The sequence below is a fragment of the Cyprinus carpio genome, chromosome A16, assembly GCF_018340385.1.
Source record: "Cyprinus carpio isolate SPL01 chromosome A16, ASM1834038v1, whole genome shotgun sequence".
Taxonomy (NCBI): domain Eukaryota; kingdom Metazoa; phylum Chordata; class Actinopteri; order Cypriniformes; family Cyprinidae; genus Cyprinus; species Cyprinus carpio.
Window position 1 is genome coordinate 344,573 of NC_056587.1, and position 23,929 is coordinate 368,501.

Below are 23,929 nucleotides of genomic sequence, written 5' to 3' on the forward strand. Positions count from 1 at the left end.
TTTTTGTTTTAGAATTTTCAAGTTTGGTATTTTTTTTACTGTATAAACATTGTATTTTTTAACACTTTTATAGTTTTATTTTTGAAATATTTTTTATATTTTTAATTTCAATTTCAAAGTTATAGTAATTTTGTTGTTTTTGTCATTATTATTTATATTAAATAGTTTTTACTAATTTTTGTTTGAGTTTTAAATCATCTCATTAACTCTGAAGGCAAAGAATAACCCCTCCTGCTTGCCATAGAAGAGCCCCAGCAGCAGATTATGGTGCTTCTCCCCTACAGCTATCCACCAAGACTATTAAGAGCATATTTCCCCTAAGAGAGCACCTCTCCCCTAGAGACCAGAGCCTACACTGCAGCTGGTCAAACTGGTTCTCCATACGAGAGCAGTCTTCCAGGTCAAACTCCTCCACACCATAGACGAGTTGGACCCAGATCCCTCTGCTTTTAAGAAGATGCGCAGTGTGGCCAACCTGGCTCTACATGCCATTAAGTCAACAGTTCTGAGCTCTACCTCAGCTTTTCTTGACTCCCCAGTATTACTTACAAGCCACATCTCCTGAGGTGGATGGCTTTGTCCATAGATAAAGCTAGACCCTGAGCCTCAGCTGAAGCACAACTGATCCATTAGGAGTGAAGAGGGGAAGGTTAAGTCCCATTGGGTCCAGACCTCCTTTCAAGAATGTTTGTGTATGCCTTCCAACCCCCTGTTCGGTTATGGGAGTTGGGAGCATTGTATTTGATACCAATGCTGGGTTTTGCCCCATTAGATGTGCCCACGCAATCCACTGCTGTTATAGTGGATAAATAAAAATATAATAAAAATAACAAAAACACTTTCTCGAAAAGAGCACTTCTATTTGAAAAAGTACGAAGCATCAACCCCCCACCTCTGTGCAGTAACCTGCCACTCTGACCCCTCGCCACCCAAAGCCAGGCCTGGGAAGCCATTCTAGGTGTGTCAGAGTGGGTCTTAGTAACAATCAAATAAGGTTATTCACCTCAATTCACTTTGTCAGAGTGGGTCTTAGTAACAATGTGTCAAACTTCGGTCCAGGACAACAAAGCTTCCAGTCTCTGACCTGAAGTAAAGAGGCAAAGGGTGTTGTGGAAATGGTTCCGGCAGCTCACAGTGAGTCTGGGTTTAACCGCCACCACTTCCTTGTTCGACAGAAGGATGGTGGCTTCAGGCCCATCCTTGATCTAAGACAGCGGACTGTTCAGCATGTTAACCTGAAACAAATCCTCACAAATTTCCCCAGGAGATTGGTTTTTGTCGTAGGATCTGAAAGATGCATACTTTCATTTCAAGATAGCTCCTAATCTCAGACCGTTTTTGTGATTCACGTTCGAAGAGGTGGCTTACCAGTATACTGTCCTTCCATTCGGACTGTCTTTGGCACCGTGCACTTTTACAAAGTGTGTGGATGCGACCCTCTCCCCTTTGGGACACTTCAATCTCAAGGTGTCCCACAGCTGTATCAAGGCCCTGGCCCCTCGGAAAGACCCTTTTCTGTACCGGACAGGGATGGATTTGAGGCTCATCTCCAGGAGGAAGGTAGTCACAACAGACACCTCCAACACAGGTTGGGGAGCTCTGTGTGAGGGCAGGCCAGTGTTCGGGTCCTGGTCAAGCCTGAAGCAATGTTGGCATAATAATTGCCTGGAAATGATAACAGTTTTTCTGGCACTCAGAGCCTTCCAGCCAAACCTGAAGGGTCACCATGTCTGATGGAATGTCATGATAATAATTGCCTGGAAATGATAACAGTTTTTCTGGCACTCTTGTTTGCTGAAGGCAGTGCATGTGGCAGGCAGATTGAACCAGGAAGTGGACATGTTGTCCCGGACTGGTGTGTCTCCAGGGGAATGGAGACTTCATCCCCAGATGGTTCAAATTATTTAGTGTGTCTTTGGGAGAGTAGAGGTAGACAACTCAGAAGACAACTCTCACTGTTCAATACTTTTCTCTAAGAAAAAGGATGCATTATCCATAAGTGGCCCAGTTTGAGACTATATACCTTTCCCCAGTTGCTGTTCTTCCTCAAGTCATCAGATAAACCAGGGAAGACATATGCTCTTTCCTTCTAGTGGCCCCACTCTGGTGGAACCAGTTGTGGTTCCCCAAGATGATACAGCTCCTTGGCCAATCCATAGCCATCACAGTGAACTATACTCTCGTACACTCACAGCAATGTGCCTCTAGGGTAAGCTGCTCTCTACTCTGTTCAAAGCACAGGTCATTCCCCTTTCCACACTTTCCGCTTCTGAGGATGAGCAGGGTTTGCACTTGCACGGTCCGGGCTCTCAGAGTTTATGTGGAGTGCTCTTAGCCAGTTTCAGCAATCAGAGCAGCTTTCTGTTTCTGGCTGGTCCTCACCGTCTATATTTGCCAGCCTGAACATCTTTGCCCTTCAGGCAAGGATTTTGTCCACTTAAACAGCCTATGACCCCAGCAGTGGTCAGGCCTGCTTAGGGCGTTTTGACATGAGGACTCTGGCCTCATGACCTGAACCTCATATACCGCTTTTCCGCCGGAGTCCAATTGGGAATCGGACCACATTTTTCCACTCATAAAAATCCTGGGCCGGTGCCCAGATCCTGGTTTCGAACTGGCCCTGAAACCTTACTTGTCTCGAACAAGGGTACCTATGATGTCAGTAGGTGGAGCTTCCACTACAGACTGCAGTTTGAAAGGAGCCAATAGTCTTATTCTATTCTATTCAGTTCAGCAGTGGTCAGCAGAAGAGATCAACAATCTTCTTCTGCAAGTGATAACAAGCGATTCTGGTCACAGGTCGGTGACGTAGAGGGTTCTGCTCCCTGCCAGTGGAAACGTGAGCCGGTTCTGAATGATTGCCAGTCTTGGCCAAGCATCGGTTCCAGCTCTGGCACCAGCCCCAGTGGAAAAGCGGTAATAGTTTATGGGTGAGTTGTGGTTCCTTCCTAATATTAGCACATGCAACCTATTACAGCCCTTAACCTTGAGTACCCTAGTACTGGGCTCACAGGACATGTTTCCATTCTGTGCTTATAGCATGGCACTGTTGAATTTTGTTCCCCCAAAGGTTCAGCTAAACTGATGCAATGAGAGTAAACCATATCAGTAAGGAACATTGCAAAGCTGGCTGTCCTACTGTGCTTGCACCTGAGCCAATGCTTGCCACTCCTCAGTCGAAAGATTCTGATAAAATGACATAAGCCCCTTTCACACTGCACGTTGGACCCGGAAAATTGCCGGAACATTGCCGGGTTGCCTTCTGTGTGAACGCAAACATGTCCCGGGATTGATTCCGGGATTGATCACGGGTCGGGGACCTAGTAACATTGCCAGGTTCAGTCCCGGAATGAGCGCTGTGTGAACAAAAGCCAGAACTAATGCCGTGTTGTAGTGATGACGCACGTTATCGTGCGACTCTTTTAGCGTGTTTCGAAGGCAGATCATTGTTCGCGACGAAACAAATATGTGCAAACTGTAATGAAGCAGAGATCAGTTAGTTCCTCACTAATCCGCGCTGAAGCAGAGATCGTTCACCAGTTTAAGTGAAAGTTAACGTGCCTAGCGTTTTCGACTCGTGCATTACACGTCACACCCTGATATCACATGTCTCCACGGGACCTTTACGGGTTGTGTGTGAACGCACGCACATATTCCGGGTAATCACTGGCAGTGTGAATGTGCAAAATCTAGCGACCCGGGAACAATTGCCGGGACACATTACCCGTGTATTATCCGAAATCGCAGTTCGAAAGGGGCTTTATATAGGCAGATGGCTTCACCCGTTTTGGCGGGCTAAAATGCCATTTGTTTGGGCAGCTGCACAAACCTGATTCAAGCAGGCTTCAGTATTTCAGAGAAACTGAGTTTTCTCAAAACTTCAGCTAAACTGATACAACGTTATCTCAAGAAACCTAGGATACCTTTGTATCTGAGACACTTTCTTAATGGTTTTAGTTAACTATAACTCTGACTAATACTACTGGATACAGTGTTCCCACATTCATGAAAAACGAACTAAGAAAGAAAGTAAAATTATTTACCGGGACTTTCCAGGTCTGTAATTTTGAAATGATCAAAATCTTTAAAAGTCATAAAGATTTCTAATTATGAAAGAAATTCCATCAGCATTCCTTTCGGATCAACCATTCATCTAACAAAAGTGATGACTTACTCTGCATAGTTTAAAACCCTGAATGCTTTATTGAATGTATGTATACATAACACCTCTCCTACATAACATTACATAATAGTACAATCACTTAGAATAATAACACACTGAAAAGCAAAACAGATCCTCAGAACCTGACTGCAATAAACTTAGTCGTAGCCCAGAACTCCACCAGAGCACTACTGTTACTGTCACCCGTCTGTAACACCGCCTCAGAGCACAAGAAAGTCAAACTAAGACTGAAATGAAACACAAATATTCAGAAGGAAAGGAAAATTCAGTTGCATTAACAGAATGTACAACACCACGATTCGGTAAGATCTCGCATATGTGTGAGGGTGTTTCTGCATGCACCTGTTTTGTCTTTTCGCTTGTGCGCGTCACTCCTTGCTAACGGAACAGGTTCGGCTGGACAGGGAGCAAATAACCTGTACAAGGAGTTTACCTGATGCAGGTGAGAAATAGTTAACATTTGAAAGGGAGGGTATATGGCAAGAAATACACACACATATGTATATATATCTATATATATATATATATTTATATATCTATAGATTCTTCATATATATGTATATGAAGAGCATATAATTACAGAATAAATCATAGTAGGCGAGTAATAACACTCTGAATACCTAAATCATTAGGGGTACACCTGCGTGTACTAATGCGTATGAAAGTATAAGAAATTCACCAATAGAAAAAAAGCATTTAAGAGGCCACTTGCCTAGACATCCGTTACATGATAATAAAAGGGAAAAAAGCAATAAAGCAAAACAAATAAATCAACCCAAAATAAAAGCCAATAAAACTAAGAAAAGCTGATGAGTAATCATTTACATGTCAGAGAAGCATTTAAAAAAATCATAAGTCAAGTGATAATATGAGAGAAAACAAGACCAAAGAGGAGAAACAAATGGACGAATATGATGGAAACTGAACTCAGAAACATCTGGGAGTCTGTTCTGACGTACTTACCATGACAAAATCACTCGCCTCACACCGAGAGCTTGAACATTCACTGTAAAAATGACCTAAAGCCCATCACAAACACCTAACGAAGGCAAAGTATGCACGCTGAAGGCCCGTATTTACATGTGGAACGTGACGTCGGCTCATTCGTGTGTCATTAGCATGCTGTGAATCTTAGCAAGCATAGCTTAGTTTGTCTTCAACCCTGTTACCAAAACACAACCGGTTTTGTCCGGTCCTGCATCTTTCCTCATAAATTTTACATTTCAAGAATAAAGAATAATCATCCATCACTTTCCGCTCTCAGAATAAAGTACCATAAGCAATGAAAAATAGTGGGGTCATGATTGGACTTTCTGAATCGAAACGAATACCTATCTGTTAAAAAATGCCTGTAAATTCAGTCATTTAAAATAGTTGTGAGGGAAACGAAAACAATATCTTGTATCTCTGCTGGTGAAGACACTTACTTTCAAGCATACAAGGTGGCTAAAAGACGTTCATGCTGAAAAATAAAGATATGATTTGTTCTCTCTCCGACACGTGCGAGAGTTTGCACTTTTTTTTGTCCCCTCGCTGAGTCAGTATTGTACAGAACACAAAGCAAGCCCGAGGCCTTGATTCATTCACAATAATAAATTAAAGGCGTAATAAATAATGATCTGAATAATGTTTGTCCGTGTGTGGGGGTGGGTGTGGCTTCAGGAGACAGTCGTCCACTCAGGATGCAGAGTAGGGAAGAGGGGGAGGAGCTTGAGCCGAGGAGGGGCGTGTTCTCGGCGAGGCGTGTAGCGTGTACGTTTGTTGCCGCCACACGGATGTGAAGTCAGATGGTGAAGGGCAGCCGCCGGCTTCGTGTGTCCCCTGCGCTGTGGGTGGGGATGTGAAACCGCCAGGAAAAAACACCCATCTGCCGTTGATTTCATTTCTCATTCTTCATTCACAAAGTCTATACTGTGTCTCACTGTATATTTTCCAAAGTGGACATCTGCTCCAGAGTCAACATCAACTGTCCATGCTATAGCACCCTACAGGAGAAGAGAAGCAGAGCTGGAGACCAAAACCACAGCAACACTGCCAAAAAAAAGCTGTTTCAAAATTACGGTCCACTCAGTTTAAATCCTGAATCTGAATGAAATGAGAAAGCTATAGTTAAGAGTTGTTAAGGTTGCATATATATATATATATAAATATAATATACACATGTTAAGCAAATTAGCTAGCTGCTCCAGTTCAAAGGGTTAAAACACAAAAATTAAGAATTTTTTGATTCCGTATTGATTTTAGTTTTATCTAGTAAAAGAGTTTTTAAAGGGGTCATGAACTGAGAAATCTTCTGAGATATAAGAGGTCACTGTACTATAAAAACATCCTGTAAATTTCAGAACTCACATTTTTCTTGTGAGTCTAAAAACAGCTCATATTGAAGCCAATATAAACAATTAGTTTAAAATGTAATTTATTCAGTTTTTTTTTTTTTTTTATATAAGAGAAATGTTACTGAATTAAAATTTTTACTTTTAAAAAAATATTAATAATATATTTTACTTCAGGTAACACTGCATTTCAAGTAATGGTTTTAGTTAAGTATAATAACCCCGCTGGGTAGTTGACGTTACTTGTCGATTTATTTATTTATATATTTAAAAAAAAAAATTTGAATGTATTTTACTATTTCATTCCATTTAGATTTTTCAGTACATTTTTAATTTAGTTTTTTTTTTTTTGCCTCCACTAGTTAATTTTAAATGACCCGGTGGTGAATTTTAAAAAGTAGTACAAATATAAATGTCTTACTCATTTGAGCTCATAAAATCTGCATGTATAATAATTAGCAAATAATTTACAAAATGCTGTTTAACTTTGTTTTATAGTTTACCAGCAGAATATTTTTAGATGGAGTTTGATGTCAACTACCCGCCTACATCAAAAGAGCAGCATTTTGACTGAGATGAGGGGGTTCATACCGGTGAGCCCCTCGGTCTCCTGGGAGTCCAGAAAGGGTGCGGGACCCCAGACCCTCACGGTGCCGTCATCCGAGGCGCTGGCCATGAGGCCCGGCAGCACAGGGTTCCAGCTCACACAGTTGACCGTGCGCGTGTGACCCGTCAGCTCAGCTATGGGCAGCTCGCTGCGCTTGTGCCAGATGTACACTTTGTGGTCTAGAGAGAACACACAGATCACAAACCCCATCAGCTCTCTGCTGGATGCGTTCAGTCCGTTATACTGAGACGCAGACGTCCTTACCTTCACTGCCACTGGCAATAAAGTCTTCGTTGTAGCCGCCAAAGCAGGAGTGGATGGTGTAGAAGCCCTGAGTCACACCCTGGTACTTCCTGACTAACACCTGGTCCTGCAGGTCCCACAGATGAACTCCCTAAACACAGGAACAGATAATGCTAAAACAAAATGACACCCTGACATATTACTTTCATTGTGTGAGTAATAAGTCAAACATTCCTACAGAGAGTGACTGGTACCACTGAAATCTTATGTAACAGAACAGGTAATTTGGTAACAGGTGCCATTAGTTAATGTTAAAACATTAAAGGGATACTCCACCCCAAAATGAAAATTTTGTCATTAATCACTTACCCCCATGTCGTTCCAAACCCGTAAAAGCTCCGTTTGTCCTCGAAACACAAATTAAGATATTTTGGATGAAACCCGGGAGGCTTGTGACTGTCCCATAGACTGCCAAATAAATAACAGTGTCAAGGTCCATTTTAGAAAATATGAGCAGCGTACGCTCTTCTGTGTCAGCCGTGCCACAATGATGCGCTGTTTTCTTTCAAATCAAAGCGTAAGTACAAGTAGAAAACGTGAAGATACAGAAGAGTGTACGCTGGTTATATTCTCGAAAATGGCGCTATGCTGATTTGGAGAGACACAGAGGAGAGGAATTGTTGAATGAAGTCGTTATTTTTGTTTTCTTCGCGTACAAAAAGTGTTCTCATCGCTTCATAATGTTACGGTTGAATCACTGATGGCAGATGGACTATTCTGATGATGCGTTTCATACTTTCCTGGACCTTAACACTGTTATTTATTTGGCAGTCTATGGGACAGTCACAAGCCTCACGGTTTTCATCCAAAATATCTTAATTTGTGTTCTGAAGACGAACGGAGCTTTTATGGGTTTGGAACGACATGGAGGTAAGCGATTAATGAAAAAATTTCATTTTGGAGTGGAGTATCCCTTTAACAATGAGTAATTTGTTAAGGCCCGTTCCACCAAGTACTATGACTATAACAATAACAATACAGATACAGTTTTAAAAATCATTCCAATTAAGAAAAGAATAGCAAAATCCACTCAACAACTACAAACCCGATTCCAAAAAAGTTGGGACACTGTACAAATTGTGAATAAAAACAGAATGCGAAGATGTGGAAGTTTCAAATTTCAATATTTTATTCAGAATACAACATAGATGACATATCAAATGTTTAAACTGAGAAAATGTATCATTTTTAAGGCAAAAATAAGTTGATTTTAAATTTCATGGCACCAACACATCTCAAAAAAGTTGGGACAAGGCCATGTTTACCACTGTGTGGCATCCCCTCTTCTTTTTATAACCGTATGCAAACGTCTGGGGACTGAGGAGACAAGTTGCTCAAGTTTAGGAATAGGAATGTTGTCCCATTCTAGTCTAATACAGGCTTCTAGTTGCTCAACTGTCTTAGGTCTTCTTTGTCGCATCTTCCTCTTTTAGCCGGCACGGTGGATTGTGTTCACTGACAATGTTTTCTGGAAGTATTCCTGAGCCCATGTTGTGATTTCCATTACAGTAGCATTCCTGTATGTGATGCAGTGCCGTCTAAGGGCCTGAAGATCACGGGCATCCAGTATGGTTTTTCGGGCCTTGACCCTTACGCACAGAGATTGTTCCAGATTCTCTGAATCTTTGGATGATATTATGCACTGTAGATGATAATAACTTCAAACTCTTTGCAATTTTTCTCTGAGAAACTCCACTATTTTTTGCCGCAGAATTGGGGGAATTGGTGATCCTTTGCCCATCTTGACTTCTGAGAGACACTGCCACTCTGAGAGGCTCTTTTTATACCCAATCATGTTGCCAATTGACCTAATAAGTTGCAAATTGGTCCTCCAGCTGTTCCTTATATGTACATTTAACTTTTCCGGCCTCTTATTGCTACCTGTCCCAACTTTTTTGGAATGTGTGAAATCCAAAATAAGTCAATATTTGGCATGACATTTCAAAATGTCTCACTTTCAATATTTGCTATGTTATCTATATTCTATTGTGAATAAAATATAAGTTTATGAGATTTGTAAATTATTCCATTCCTTTTTTACTCACAATTTGTACAGTGTCCCAACTTTTTTGGAATCCGGTTTGTATAACGACAGAGGAATAATATTGTAATCGATTTCAAAACGATGTTTTTCCAGCTGATCAATGATAAAAACACTGACAGCCAATCAGAATCCATCCTGCATTAAAGGGCACGGGGATTTAAAGCGGCAGACGATAAATCTGCAGCATATGCTTCGAAAAAACAGAACGTTATTGTACACTGGTGTGGACAATAATACAGCTATCGTTATAGTTATCGTTCTTGGCGTTAATGGCCTTTTGCACTATTTATTAATCTGTTAATGTTAGTTAATAAAAAAAAAAAAAAAAACAAGAGTTCATTGTTAGTTCAATTAAACTTTATTTCATGGTGTCCTCGTTACAGTGTAATTACACATTTAAGTATTGAGCAACATTATTAGCTACATGTACTTACTATAAGGGTTGAGATTAGGGTTTGGTTAAGTGCTGGTTGCATGTAATTATGCATAATTTACTGGTATGACTATAGTGCCTACATGTGTAACGGACACCGTAAAACAGAGTTCACATTAGCTCAGGTCCATTAACTAATATTAGCAAATATAACTTTTAAATTTAATAACGTGTTATTAAAGATAAAGATATTTTACTGCTGATGCTGTCATTTTGAGTGTTTCTGCATGATGTTGCAAGATTCAAAGTTTACAAGATTCTAAGAGTTCTAAGAGCATGTCAGCACAAGTCGAAATCATGATTACGTGATTCTGACATGGCCTGAACACACCTTTTATTTAGAACTTCATGGGATCACACCCTAATCTCAGATTGTTCATAACAAATTAATAAGTCTGGCATCGGTACAAAAACATTATGAAACGCTGGAGCCCGTCCAGCCGTGTTTTCATACTCACCTGAGTTGCGACATTTAACAGAGCTAATCTTCCGTTCTTTGACACAGTAAAGGACATTATCGGATGGTCCTCTTGAACTCTGTGAGAGACGACAACCAAACTCAAACCAGCACATCCACATAACCCCTCCACACAGAAGCTATAACAGCATCGATCAGTGACAAATGCAGTCGACGTACATGTTCCTGTCGGTCAGATCTTCAAAGTTATATCCACGGATGCGCTGGTGTGTATCAGAGGCCAGCACGGTCCTGCCGTCACTCACACACCACAGACACTGAACACGAACACCCTCCCAGGAGTCCAGCAGGTTTCCGTCCAGATCCTGATCGATAACATCAACACACCCTCATTCACCATCACTAGACACATAACACAGAAACTCACCATGTGTGCCTTATAATTTTGTTAGATTAAACTGTATTCTTAATTTATGTATGTGTGCGTTTGACTTTAACTGTCACTAGACACAAATTCTAAATATTGTCTGTGAACAGGTCTGGATTATATGTCACTCCAAAAATATTTTAAATTATCATTTACTGTTCAAATTTCAGCTTCGCCTTCAGTGGTCAGTAAGATCACATTAGAAATCGTTCTAATATTAGATGTTCAAAAGCTTAGGGTCTGTATTATTATGTTTATATTTTTTATTAAGAAATTTTGAATTTTATGATGATTTGTGTTAGTTGATGTTTTTATGATGTTTTAAGGATTTTGAATATATGATGTTCTCAGTTTCCACAAAAATATGAAGCAGCAAGGATGCTTAACACATCCTTGCTGATTTTATTAAAAAAAAAAAAAAAAAAAAAAATTTATGCATGTATAATCATCATATTTTAAAAACAGAGAAAACTTTTTTTTTTTTTTTTTTACTTTTTATGCATCAAAGATCATGTGACACTGAAGACTGGAGTAATGATGCTGAAAATCCAGCTTTGATCACACGAATAAATTACATTTTACAATATATTCACACAGAAAACTCTTTTTTTAAATAGTGATAATATTTCACAATATTACTGTTCTTACTGTATTTTGATTCAATAAATGCAGGCTTGCTGAGCATAAAAAAACCCTTCTTTTTAAAAACACGTTACTTTTCTACTTTGAATTGCTTTTTTTATTTTTTGTACATGGCATAGTGTTTTTTTTTTTATTTTTTATTTATTTTTTTTTTTTTTTATTTTTTTTATTATATTTAATTTTGACATTATTTTCATGATAATTAAGCACACTTCCACACAAATTCTCATTACTTTAATGTCCAAAAAATATCTTTTTTTTTTTTTTATCCCAAAAAGTACAAATATACATCATGGTTGTATTGGTTATTGGTTTCACTGAATTTAAATGTAAGCTGTTTTTAATAATAATAATAATAAAAAAAATAATAATAAAAGTGTGTTTGATCAATATTAGGAAGATATTTTTCTTTTTTTGACAAGGGGAAATTGTGCAGAATTGTACATAAAAAATGTAAATACAGTACTCTACCCAATGCAGAATGAATTAACAACAATTGTCATTCAATATGATTTCTTACTTTTTTCTTTTGATGTCGGGCTGAAATATGACCTGGACATTTGCTAACGAGATTCACCCAATTATATCTGAGAAGACTGTAACTGTACAGCGGCACTTACACACTGGTAGAACTGGCCTCTCTGACCTCCGGTAACGAAACGCTTGCCGTCTGGATTCCAGGCCACGCTGGTCAGGCTGTCCTCATGGGACTGACTCATTTTGGTTCTCAGTTCCCCTGTCTGGAGGAGCAGAGCAGCGGATTAGACACGAGACGAGCCGGTGGAAAGAATCTGAGCACTGACTGCGGGTCAGCGGTGTCTGAGCGGGCGAGACCCTCACCTGAACGCTCCACAGCCAGAGCTCGGAGCAGTCGTCCGGGCCGCACGCTATCAGATACGAGTCGTCCGGGCTCCAGGCCAGATAGGAAACCCCATAGGCATGACCCTCCAGCGTCTTCAGCTGCTTGAGCTGGAGAGAGTCCTGTCAAAACACCGCAGACCATCAGACTCTCACATCCAGTGCTGGGTAGTAACGGATTAATCTGGATCACGTGATCAGATTCCAAAAAGGAATTATTTGTAATTAGATTACATTTTAAAATCCTCGTAATCAGACTACAGATACTTTTTACCGATTACATATTATTCACACAACAGCAGTATATTATTCATAATGTTTTTCATCTTTTAAATGTTCACCTAATATATCTACTTGAAGTCTCTTGAGATTTAAAGGTATTTTAATAGTTAAGTAACACATTTGCATGCTCACGATTCTCTGACTTTATCAATGGTCATATGACGTGGAGGTAAACAAATCAAATATTTCATTATTTTTTTTTATTTTTTTTTATTACTGATTTTAGTTTGACAATTTTATGATTTAATTAATTATTAGCTTTGCATTAAACTCCCGAAATACGAACCCTAGACGTAATGTTTAATGCATTTGACGTTGTTTTTTTCCCTTTGTATTTTGTATATCAGTAACCTATTTATATCAATGTGAAAAACGAGTTTGGTCAAAAGTAATCAATTTATATTACCTTCTATGTGTAAAGTAATGGATTACGTTACTGACGACATTTTTTGTCATGTAATTTGGAATCAGTAACAGAATACAGACTACCCAGCTCTGGTCATTTGATGGCTATGAGGGAAAGGTCACTCACAGGGTCAACCTGCCATATGATGACTGTTGTGTCTTTGGACCCCGAGGCCAGTTTGGTGCCGTCGTTGGAGAATTTACAGAACCAGACTTCATTGCAGTGCTCTGTCAAGATCTGCTGGGTGTAGCAGGGGAACTGCTTCCTGGAGACGACAGTCCATGCATTTTAGAGAGCACAGAGTATTCATTAAAGAGCCGACATCAGACTACACTGACAAATACACTGACACAACCTCGTATATATATATATATATATGAGGAAAACAGACACTGCAGTGAGCCGAGCCAGTTTATCAGTACTTATAAAGCACATATTAATGCTTTATTCTCCATGATCATATTCTAGATGCCTTAACCCGACCTTCGTAGTGAATATGTGTTCCCTAATCTAGTGTTACCAAATATTAAAATGACACTAGTAGACTTCAGATGAACACTGACACTATAAACCTGACAGCTGTACCTGCTGCACACGTGGTCTATGAGCAGAGACACGTTGTCCAGTCCGCTGTCCAGTTTGGTGTTGTGGTAGAGACAGCGGTCTCTCTGCAGCTCCACGGCCTGCCGCAGGAGCGTCTGCAGACGACGGGGCGGCAGCATCACAGACGGGGGCAGGTACGCTGTGAGAGACACACGAGAGAGAGACAGACAGAGACGGAGCAGAGAGGTCACGGAGGGTTAGACTCAGTTTCATCTGAATTCAGCCAACACAGGACATCAAGTGAAAGACACATCTACTCTTTGGGCTAGCGGCCGGATTCAATTCATCTCCTGAATTGGCTGAACTGAAATAGAACTGACCCGAACCCTAGCTGAAAAAAAAAAAGAATTACATGAAACTGTACAAGTGAAAAAAAGAGGGGATGAAGAGAGGAAGGAGTGGACAGAATTAATGAAAAAGTGAATAATAATGTTTAAACAAATAATAAATATAATTCATGTCCCAGTCCCATGTCAAATAATAAGCAGATTTTTCTGAGCAAATAAGTTTGGTTTAGTCAAGAACTAGATCATCTAGCAGAAGGATGCAGCTTAATTAATTTGCTAAATAAATAAAACACTGTTTTGTGTCTATTAGCTTGTTACTATAATCAACACAGCACAACCTCTCATACCTTATCATTTAAATGCAATTCAGAAATAATAAAATCACATTTCTTAAAATATAGAAATCTTCTTAGTTTTTCTTGAACATCAGAGTGAATTTTTAATCATTTCAATTAATAAAAAAAAATTAAATAAGCCACTGTTGAAATTTTTGTCATGGTGTAACACTAACTTCTAATATGAAAAACTGGCAATTTATTAAGGTACAATTCTTTTTTCATTTTTGTTTTCTCTATTTTCATTATTAACTGAAATGTTTTAAACAAAACTCTGTCATTGACATATATTAACTGGTAAGAGATTTTTATTTAATTTATTTTTTTCAATGTTATCTCACTGGACTAATGACTTTTTCTCACACAGGATATAAAACCTACCAAAAGTAATTTTTGTACTTCTTTTTCTCCCCTTGTTATACACTTGTGGTGTTCCCACTCAAAAAAACCAGAAGCCTACAAAAAATTGCTTCGAAATCTCTCATTATGCTATTGCATTACTAAATACTGTACTCAGTTTATCAACTTGTTTTTTTTTCTCAATAAGCACAGGTTTTGTATTTCATTTAGGAACTGACTGATTGTAGGCCTCACTGATCTGAGCTCATGCACCTCAGTTTTTGAGTGAAAGTTGCCAAAATGATCCACAAACCATGCTTTTACACTCATGAGCTCCGATCAATCCGTTCCAGAGAGAAACACAAACACCTAAAACCTAATTAGGTTAATATTTTCCAGCACAGCACAAGGGTTAAAGGTTTTCCCTCTCCCCAATATCACATCCCTCCTGTTAGTCTTTTATAATATCCCTTTAACTAACCATAGTTCCCGAATGACATCATCCTCCAGGAAGTGACATCAACAGCTCAAACATCAGTAGAGTTATCAATGGATTTGATCAATTCTGAGATGTTTTGTGTAATAATCATGTTAATGTTCTTTCCATTGTGTAATAATCATGGTATAATTAATATACAAATAAAATAATACAGTGAAGTGTCTAAGCTTGACCAGAGGATATTTCTGAAAGTCTGCTTTTTAACCATATTATAGTTGGAGCAGTCAAGGGCCAGGATGAGCGGTTTATATGAACTCACTCTGCAGCTTGTCGAGGAGTTTGGATCGTGAGGCCGTCCCCTTCCCTTCCCATTCAGCTTTAGCACGCAGATCATCAGGATGACTGCACATCAGGTACCTACACAGAAGCACAGACACACAGCACGATGACAAGACACACGCTGCAGCCACACTTTAATAAAGCCCAGACATCACTTCATGTGTCCCTCATCTGACCATCACTCAGGATAAAAGTGTAAATGAAAGTGAACAGATGGCAAAATAAACAATAAAATAAATAAATAAATAAATAAATAAATAGTACACGTGGGACCCTGGAAGTTTTAAATTCTGAATCTGGATTAATATTCTAATCATATTAAAGGGGTCAGAACATGCTTTTATTATTTTACTATTACCACTGAGAAAGTGCTATTTTGGTATTATTGATATACTATTATAGTTTTTATTATAGTCAATATTTTGAATTGGATTTGACATATATTTTCTGTTTTTATTTTAGTTGAAGTTTTTTTGGTATTATATGTTTTTTTGTACATATATATATATATATATATATATATATATATATATATATATATATATATATATATAATTTTTTTCACTTTTAGTTTATTTAGTTTTATTTTAGTACTTCAAGTTAATCTAAATGAAAGAGAGAAATGTTGCTTTGGAAACTAGCTGAAATAAAATATTTTTTAGAAGTTATTTTATTTCAGTAAAGTTTGTTTAATTCCAAGTATTCAAAGTGTTTTTATTTGGTTTAGTTTTAGTTAATTATAACAACCCTGTACTGAATTCAGTTAAAATTAAACGTTTTTCATGAACTGTCTTCCACTCTGCTTGACTCTTAAAAATAAAAGGCTCTTTTTTTGCTGTCGTCTCTTAAAAGTCAACAAGTTATCACCTTTTACATCAGATTTTATTTCTACATTATTTCTAGTTCTATTCTCTACAGAGAACAGTAGGGTGGGACTTGGTTTTAGAAAGGTGGAACAACTTTTGTTTTGATTCATTTTGATTTCATGTTGACTAAAATTACTAAAAAAACAACTTTATTTTAAGATGATGATGTTGTTACACATTACATATGCTTATTATAGTAATAATAGAAAATTATGCATAATTACAAGAAACTAACCCTAAACCGAACCCTACTCTTAACCATACAGAAAGCTCATTGAGTTAATTATTATTACTCAGTACTTATTACACTGTAACAAGCTCACCTTAAAAGAAATTGTACCAAAAGAATCAACACAAATATTTAATTGTATTTCAGTAGAAATTTTAAACACTCTGTATATATTTTGACCATTTTTTCCTCTATCTGCGGCCTCTGTAACAGGAGTGGCAGCATGCACGCAGAATTTCTTTCAAAGGTTAGAGTAAAGTTGCTCTCTCATAATAGCACACCTATGAACATGTCATTAAAAATTAGAAAATGACATTGTTGCTCTAATGCCCCCAAAACAGTAGTGAAGTGTGATACCCGCTGAGGACGTGGATGCGCTCAGTGTTGTACTTCAGGGGCGTGAGTTCGGCTCGGAGCACCTGCAGCGCTTCCAGAACCTTCCCGTCCTCCAGATACTCCAGATACTTCTGCTGCAGGAGCAGGAACTTCATCCGCTGCACACACACACAGGAGAACATCAGTCAGGCGTTCACACACCGGACGGTGGAGATGCTCAGAGGACTTTGGACTCTTACCACCACAGCGCTGGGTGAGTGCATCAGTGCTTTCAGCTCGTTGAGGTCGCTCTCGGCCTGTTAGAGACCACAGACAGATTAACTGAGTGTTCACAAGCTGACAAACCCTTATCTGCTGCTTGTTTGGCTTGTTGTGACCCATATTAATATTGCATGCACAAAAAAGGCAAAGTTTTGAAATGCCCTTAAGGTGTAACCCTCCTAGCTACTGATGGGAACCATAAGAAGTTTAATGAACAGCTCTGATCCCACCGCATTATTCCACTTCTGTTAACAATGGTTTTAATGGAAAAGTTCACCCAAAAATCTAAATTTGCTAAAAAATGTGCTCACCCTCAGATCATACAAGATTAGGATGAGTTTGTTTCTTCATCAGGTTTGTAGAAATGTAGCATTGCATCAGTGTCTCAGCAGTGGATGCTCTGCAGTGAATGGGTGCCGTCAGAATGAGAGACCAAACAGCTGATAAAAACATCACAATAATCCACAACACTCCAGTCCATCAGTTAATGTCTGGAGAAGACAAAAGCTGTGTGTTTGTAAGAAACAAATCCATCATTAAGACGTTTTTAACTTTAAACTGTTGCTTCTGGCCATAATGCATAATAATGCTTCCTCGAATGAAAAAGCCCATCTCCTGTTGTCCTCTCACAATAAATATGTTGGTGGATTTTAAGATCTGTCAGACTTTTTTCACTTGTAAACGGTGCTTGATCTGTGCATTTGTGATTTGTTTCGTAAAAACACAGTTTTTTGCTTAAGTAGTCATTAACTGATGGACTGGATTGCTGTGGATTACTTGTGGATTATTGTGATGTTTTTATCAGCTGTTTGGACTCTCATTCTGATGGCACCCATTCACTGCAGAGCATCCACTGGTGAGCAAGTGATGCAATGCTACATTTCTCCAAATCTGATGAAGAAACAAACTCATCTTGGATTACCTGAGGGTGAACACATTTTCAGCAAATTGTCATTTTGGGTTGGACTATTCCTTTAATAATTCAGTTGAAGACTATGGGTGGAAACTATTCTTTCTGCATTTACTATCCTCTAAAGAAGGGGTGTCAGACATACAGCCCACGGCTCAAATACGGCCCAGTTCCGCCCATGGGATAATTTGGACAATAATATAAAATAATAAATAAAACAATATTTTGAAAATTAAATAAAGTGTATTCCCTACAATGTTTTATCTTTTATTTAAAGTGGAAAAATGGCTAATTTATTTTATTTGATTTTATGTTGTGGGGTCGTGTCATATACATTTTATTTTAGTGAAAAAAATAATGATTATTGATTTTTTTATGATTATTTTTTGCGTTGGTGTTACTATGTTGCAAGTTGTCTGAGCAGTACAGTCAAGCTACTTTCCCTGTTTTAACAACAAAGCCTTATAAGGTAACAAAATAGAAAACAGAAAAAAGAATGGCAGACATTTAGGCCAAAGTGGGAGAAGATAAAAATCTTTGTTACTAAAAAATAAGAACAAAGATACACATAACAAATACACATAATACACATAACATTAAATGGAAAGTTCACCCAAAAATGAATCACCATTTACTCACTCTTAAGTTGCTTTAAACCTGAATGAGTTTCTTTCTTCTGTTGAACATAAAGGTTATTTTGAAGAATGTGGGAAACCAAACAGTTGCTGGTCCCCGGTGACTTCCACAGCATTTTCTTTCCTACTATCAAAGTCAATGGTGACCAGCAACTGTTTGGTTACCCACGTTCTTCAAAATATCTTATTCTGTGTTCAGCACAAGAAAGAAATTAATACAGGTTTGGAACAACATGAGAGTGAGTGAATAATTTTCATTTTTGGACGAACTCTCCCTTAAATCACAATGTTTAGTACTATTAGTCTGCTGTCACTTTAAGAGCTGCACACATCTAATATACACTCACGCATCCGTTTCTCTTGCAACTGTTTAACTTCACTTTTGACACAACCAACTGTGTTTATATGTAAACCTTGTGTGTTTTTCACAGTAGTAGCACAATCAAACGTGAAAGATAAATAATTCAGTAATCAGGCTTTTAGCACGCGCACGCTTCAGGTGTACACGCTCAGAAAAAGAACAGCACGTCACAAAATAAACGTTTAACCGGCAAAGCTTTAAAGCACATGCAAATAATGTACTTTTGTGATTGAAAATAAGCGCAGTGTCCCGTGAGTGTGACTCTAGCGCTGAGTTAACTTCTGATGTGAATGTATGTGGTGTTGTGTACAGTATATTGAGACGGAGGCTCACTGCTGATAGAATGTGCACGATACTACCATATTTATGATAAAGCAGAACGTGGAGACAGTTCTTTTCATTGTGATGTGTCGAGAGTAAACAGAGACGTTCCATCTGCATGCCACAAACACAGTTTTTCCTTCTGTAATGTAACAACTTCAGCATTTCCTAGACATGTTTTCAGAACCGATCCAATACCAAAAATTCTGAGTATCGGCCGATACGGACACTGATCCATGTTTTTTTTAAATCAATGTTGAATTTCTATACTTCTCTGTGTTGACCTGATCATCACTGTTTTGTGTGTTTAGCACAATCTACTAAATATGGACAACTTCATTATACAGAAAAATAACAAATGAAAAAATATATAATCATAATCTATGACAAAAATACTTCGGTAGCAAAAATAATTCAGTAGCAAAAGTTACTCTAGAAAAATAATGAGTGCACAATAATTATAAAATCTAAACATTCAGTAAAAAAAAAGAACATTATTTAGTGGGGAACAAATAAAAGTGAATAAATGTAGAACTAAATCTTGTAAAATGTTACACATTGCTCTTTGTATTGTTGTAAAATACATTCATGAAAAACAAGTAAATATATTTCTATATAAATATAATATATTATAAAATCAAAAGACATTTCTTTTAAATGTATAGCACAGTAATGAAGCAGCAACTTATGATAGATAAGACAACAAAAGACTATTATTAATAATCGTTCATTGCGCAAAAGTATTATAACATGAACGGCTCCAACACAGAGCGACACAAAGCACACCCCGTGCACAGAACGATGTGTTTGAAGAGTCACAGCGCTCCACACAGAAAAGCTCAAAGGGGAGAGATATTGATGCGTAGTGTATTATATCTGTGCGATAGTCTCTTTTCTTTCAACCGTTTTATATTTCAGTTCCTGTGCGCGTCTTCTCCAGTGTAGTGATCCAACAGACACCCGGGAGAAAGTAACATGATATAGACTCCAGCAAGATAAAGTCCTTTTATGCTTTATCTACAGATCAAGTATAATAACAGGAACACTGAATCCTCTTGGAGAGAGTTTTATTGTCTTGATCGTCGTAACCGAATGCGAGACGCAGTTTGAATGCTGAAACGAGGACGACAGCGGAGAGAAGAGTTTACTGGAACTTGAATTTAATGATTCAGTATTCATCTGTACCTCACATTAAACTATGGAACGGCTCCAGAACACTTGGAATATAGTGCATGAAAACTTTACGGTGCTTTATAATGTTTTTGTGCCTTTCAGGGCTTAACAATAAAACAATAGTACACGCACATTAACGGATCTGGATCCATCTCGTCCGATCCGGCAGAACATGGCAGTATCGGAGCCGATACAGATACTGATTATCGGATCGGAGCGTCCCTATCCCAGACTGTCTACGTGAAGACTCACCTTTTCCCATTCTCCCTCCATCACATGATTCCTGAACTTGGTCGCAGCGGGATGCTCAAGTCTACAGCCCGATTCCTGCATCAACAGGTCCACAGTTTGACTGAAACAAAAAGAAAGATGCTAATGAATATAGCGAAGTGGATTCATGCTCCTTTCACACGATAGCCTGATTAGAGATTTGATTCAGCATTTATATTCGTGCTCACACACACACACACACACACACACACAGAGAGTTACACACACACACACTAACAGAGAGAGTTACACACACACACACACACACACACACACACACACACAGAGTTACACACACACACACACAGAGTTACACACACACACACAGTAAAACACACACACACACAGAGAGAGACACACACACACACACACACAGAGTTACACACACACACACACAGAGTTCTAATCTCCTGGCAACAAGTCGTCAGTGTTTGATTCATGAACACAATAATTAACATAAAGTCCTGAACGTGTCATTTCCTAGAAAGGAACATCACTCCCACTCAACTCAACGGCTTTTCTACACAGAAAACAGGGAAGTTTATGCAAGGCAAGACAGACTGCAATAAAACCATTTAACCTTGTCGACAATAACAACTGAACTACTAAACTGATACACTAGACATGTTTATACACACATGAGTGTGTTTTCCTTTTCAAATTCAGATTTTATTGAAAAACATTTTTTTTTCTTTTTGTTATATAAAGGTCTTACAGGACCTGTGTCGCAACATTAAATTATACTGTGTTTGCTAAAACTATAGGCTATTATATTATAGGGTCTGGCAGTTTAGAGCAACAATAGCATGAAACTATAAAAATACCACTGCGGTATCAAGAAAACAGACAGCATTATGCAATCATAACAGTCACTATCATTACACTATTATGAAAGCACAAAAACACCACTGAAATCTAAGAAAAATCCACTGACATGTTACATAACACCACTGACACTGTTATGAAAACAATAACAACACTGACATGCTACAAGAAGACCACTGACATTGGTGTCAGTGGTCTCTGACGTCAGTGTCAGTGTTGTTATTGTTTTCATAACAGTGTCAGTGGTGTTTTGTAACTTGTCAGTTCTGCCATGTCAGTGGTTAGTTTTTTTTTTTTACAAAAGTGTCAGTGGTGTTTTTGTTTTTTTCAAAAGTGTCAGTGGTGTTTTTGTTAACACCACTGACACTGTTATGGAAACAACAGCAGCACTGACAAGCTACAAGAACACTACTTACACCGTCACAAAAGCACAAAACACCAGTGCCGCAATCGTTAAAACATAACAAGATCACAACTGACCGCAACGTGCAAGCACAAGCAGACCACGGACAGCATCATGGCTTCATGTCGCCTGACCAATCCGATAATAACCCGCGGATAAGGCGCTGATCGCGGCTGAGCTTCACTTACTTGAGTCCCAGCCCGTGGAGATGTTGTCCGATCAGCCGGATCACGTCCTCGTCGCTCTGGGACAGTCGTTTCTTCTTCTTCGTGCTGGTGTCAGACGCCGGGCTCTCGGTGGACGGCAGCCCGTTATTCGCGGAGGACAGCAGCCCGTTGGAGTGCACCGCTCCCGCGGCGGAGGACGAGGACTCTCCGTTCCTGCAGGACACCTGCGGCTCCGGCTCCGGCTCCGGCTCTTGTCCTCCGGTCCCGTTGGCCTGCATCTTATAAAACGCGTTTACAGCGGCGGATCTGCGCGACTGCGGGCTGTGATTGAGACGGATGGCCGAGCGCTGGTGGGGGGTTGGGAGAGACGCCGCAGAGAGGCCCGTGATCCCGGCAGCAGACGCCCCGCTCTCTCCTGCTCCCTCCGCCGCCGAGCCTCGGCTTTTCTTCCGCGGGGGCGGCGAAGCTCCGCCGGTTTCCGAGTCGGAGGAGGAGGCAGCGGAGGCCAGAGTTTCCTCGCCGGCGATGTCAGACTCGAGACGCCTCACGGGCTCGATATCAGCGCGATTACAGACACGGAAGCCGCCGCCGTTCTCTCGCTCGCTCGCTCGCTGTTCTTGTTATTGTTTGTCAGAGAACAGCTGCAAGTCCATTACGGACGTCGGTCGGTGCGCGATGACGTCATCGGAAGCGCCGCAACAACCTTGAACTCTCTAGAATCATAAAAAGACAGACACACACTCAAGAACAGAGCTGGCTTCGAGTTACTGCTGTACAGTATAACAAAAGTACTGACGCTGTCAGATAGCATTAAAACAACAACGCCACGAAATGGTATTACATCTACTGGTTAATGTCTAGGTGTTAACATGGTACTTCTCGAGGGAACTTTACAGAAAAGTTTAGTATCAAGTAATACCATTACCAATATTACTGGTATGACTGTATTTACATAGTAAATAGACCTACCAGTAAAATACATACATATATACCATGGTACTGCTGCAGTTCTATGGCACATCGTCAAAACTATGAACTAAGTAAGCCGTGTCCACAAAGCTATAATAATACATGATAATTTCGGTATGTTTTCTTTAGTGGTATAGATGTGCTTTACCTGGAATGACCTTTGCCCTGAGGAGAAGGGATTTTAAAGAAAGACCATGTGACCAGATTTCTGAAATGGAAACTAGGGACATGATTGATGATTAAAAAAGAAAATAAACATGGGGACAATATATATATACATTTATATTTACATTTAGCAGACACTTTTATCCAAAGCGACTTACAAATGAGGACAATGGAAGCAATCAAAATCAACAAAAGAGCAATGGTATATAAGTGCTATAACAAGTCTCAGTTAGCTTAATGCAGTATACGTAGCAAGGGCTTTTAAATAATATAATAAATAAAAAGAAAACATAGAATAGAAAAAGAATAGAGCAAGCTAGTGTTAGAGGTCTTTTTTTCCCTTTTGTTAATTGTATAATAAATGAGAAGAAAACAGACAGAATACAAAAAGATTAGAAAGCTAGTTAGATTTTTTTTTTTTAAGAATAGAATTAGAATAGTGAGTGAAAAAGTTAGAGGGTCAAATAAAGATGGAAGAGATGTGTTTTAAGCCGATTCTTGAAGATGGCTAAGCACTCAGCTGCTCGGATTGAGTTGGGCAGGTCATTCCAGCAGGAGGGAACATTTAATATAAAAGTCCGTAAAAGTGATTCTGTGCTTCTTTGGGATGAACAGTCAAGAGACGTTCACTTGCAGAAATTAAGCTTCTAGAGGGTACATAAGTCTGAAGTAATGAATTTAGGTAAAGGGGTGCAGAGCCAGTGGTGGTTTTGTATGCAAACAACAATGCCTTGAATTTTATGCGAGCAGCCACTGGTAG

General features: G+C 39.0%; 1 protein-coding gene across 1 annotated transcript; it reads right to left on the reverse strand.

Moving 5' to 3' along the window:
- Positions 1–4,180: 4,180 nt before the first annotated feature.
- On the reverse strand, positions 4,181–22,761 carry wdr26a (WD repeat domain 26a). Its single transcript, XM_042771935.1, has 14 exons — positions 22,057–22,761; positions 20,623–20,722; positions 16,949–17,005; positions 16,731–16,867; positions 15,259–15,356; positions 13,522–13,678; positions 13,063–13,201; positions 12,231–12,371; positions 12,011–12,130; positions 10,541–10,686; positions 10,362–10,440; positions 7,388–7,517; positions 7,108–7,302; positions 4,181–6,168 (listed from the first exon to the last, which is right to left on the reverse strand). The coding sequence occupies exons 1-14, from the start codon at positions 22,311–22,313 to the stop codon at positions 6,146–6,148; spliced, it is 1,779 nt and encodes a 592-aa protein (XP_042627869.1). The 5' UTR covers positions 22,314–22,761; the 3' UTR covers positions 4,181–6,145.
- Between the last annotated feature and the right edge of the window lie 1,168 nt (positions 22,762–23,929).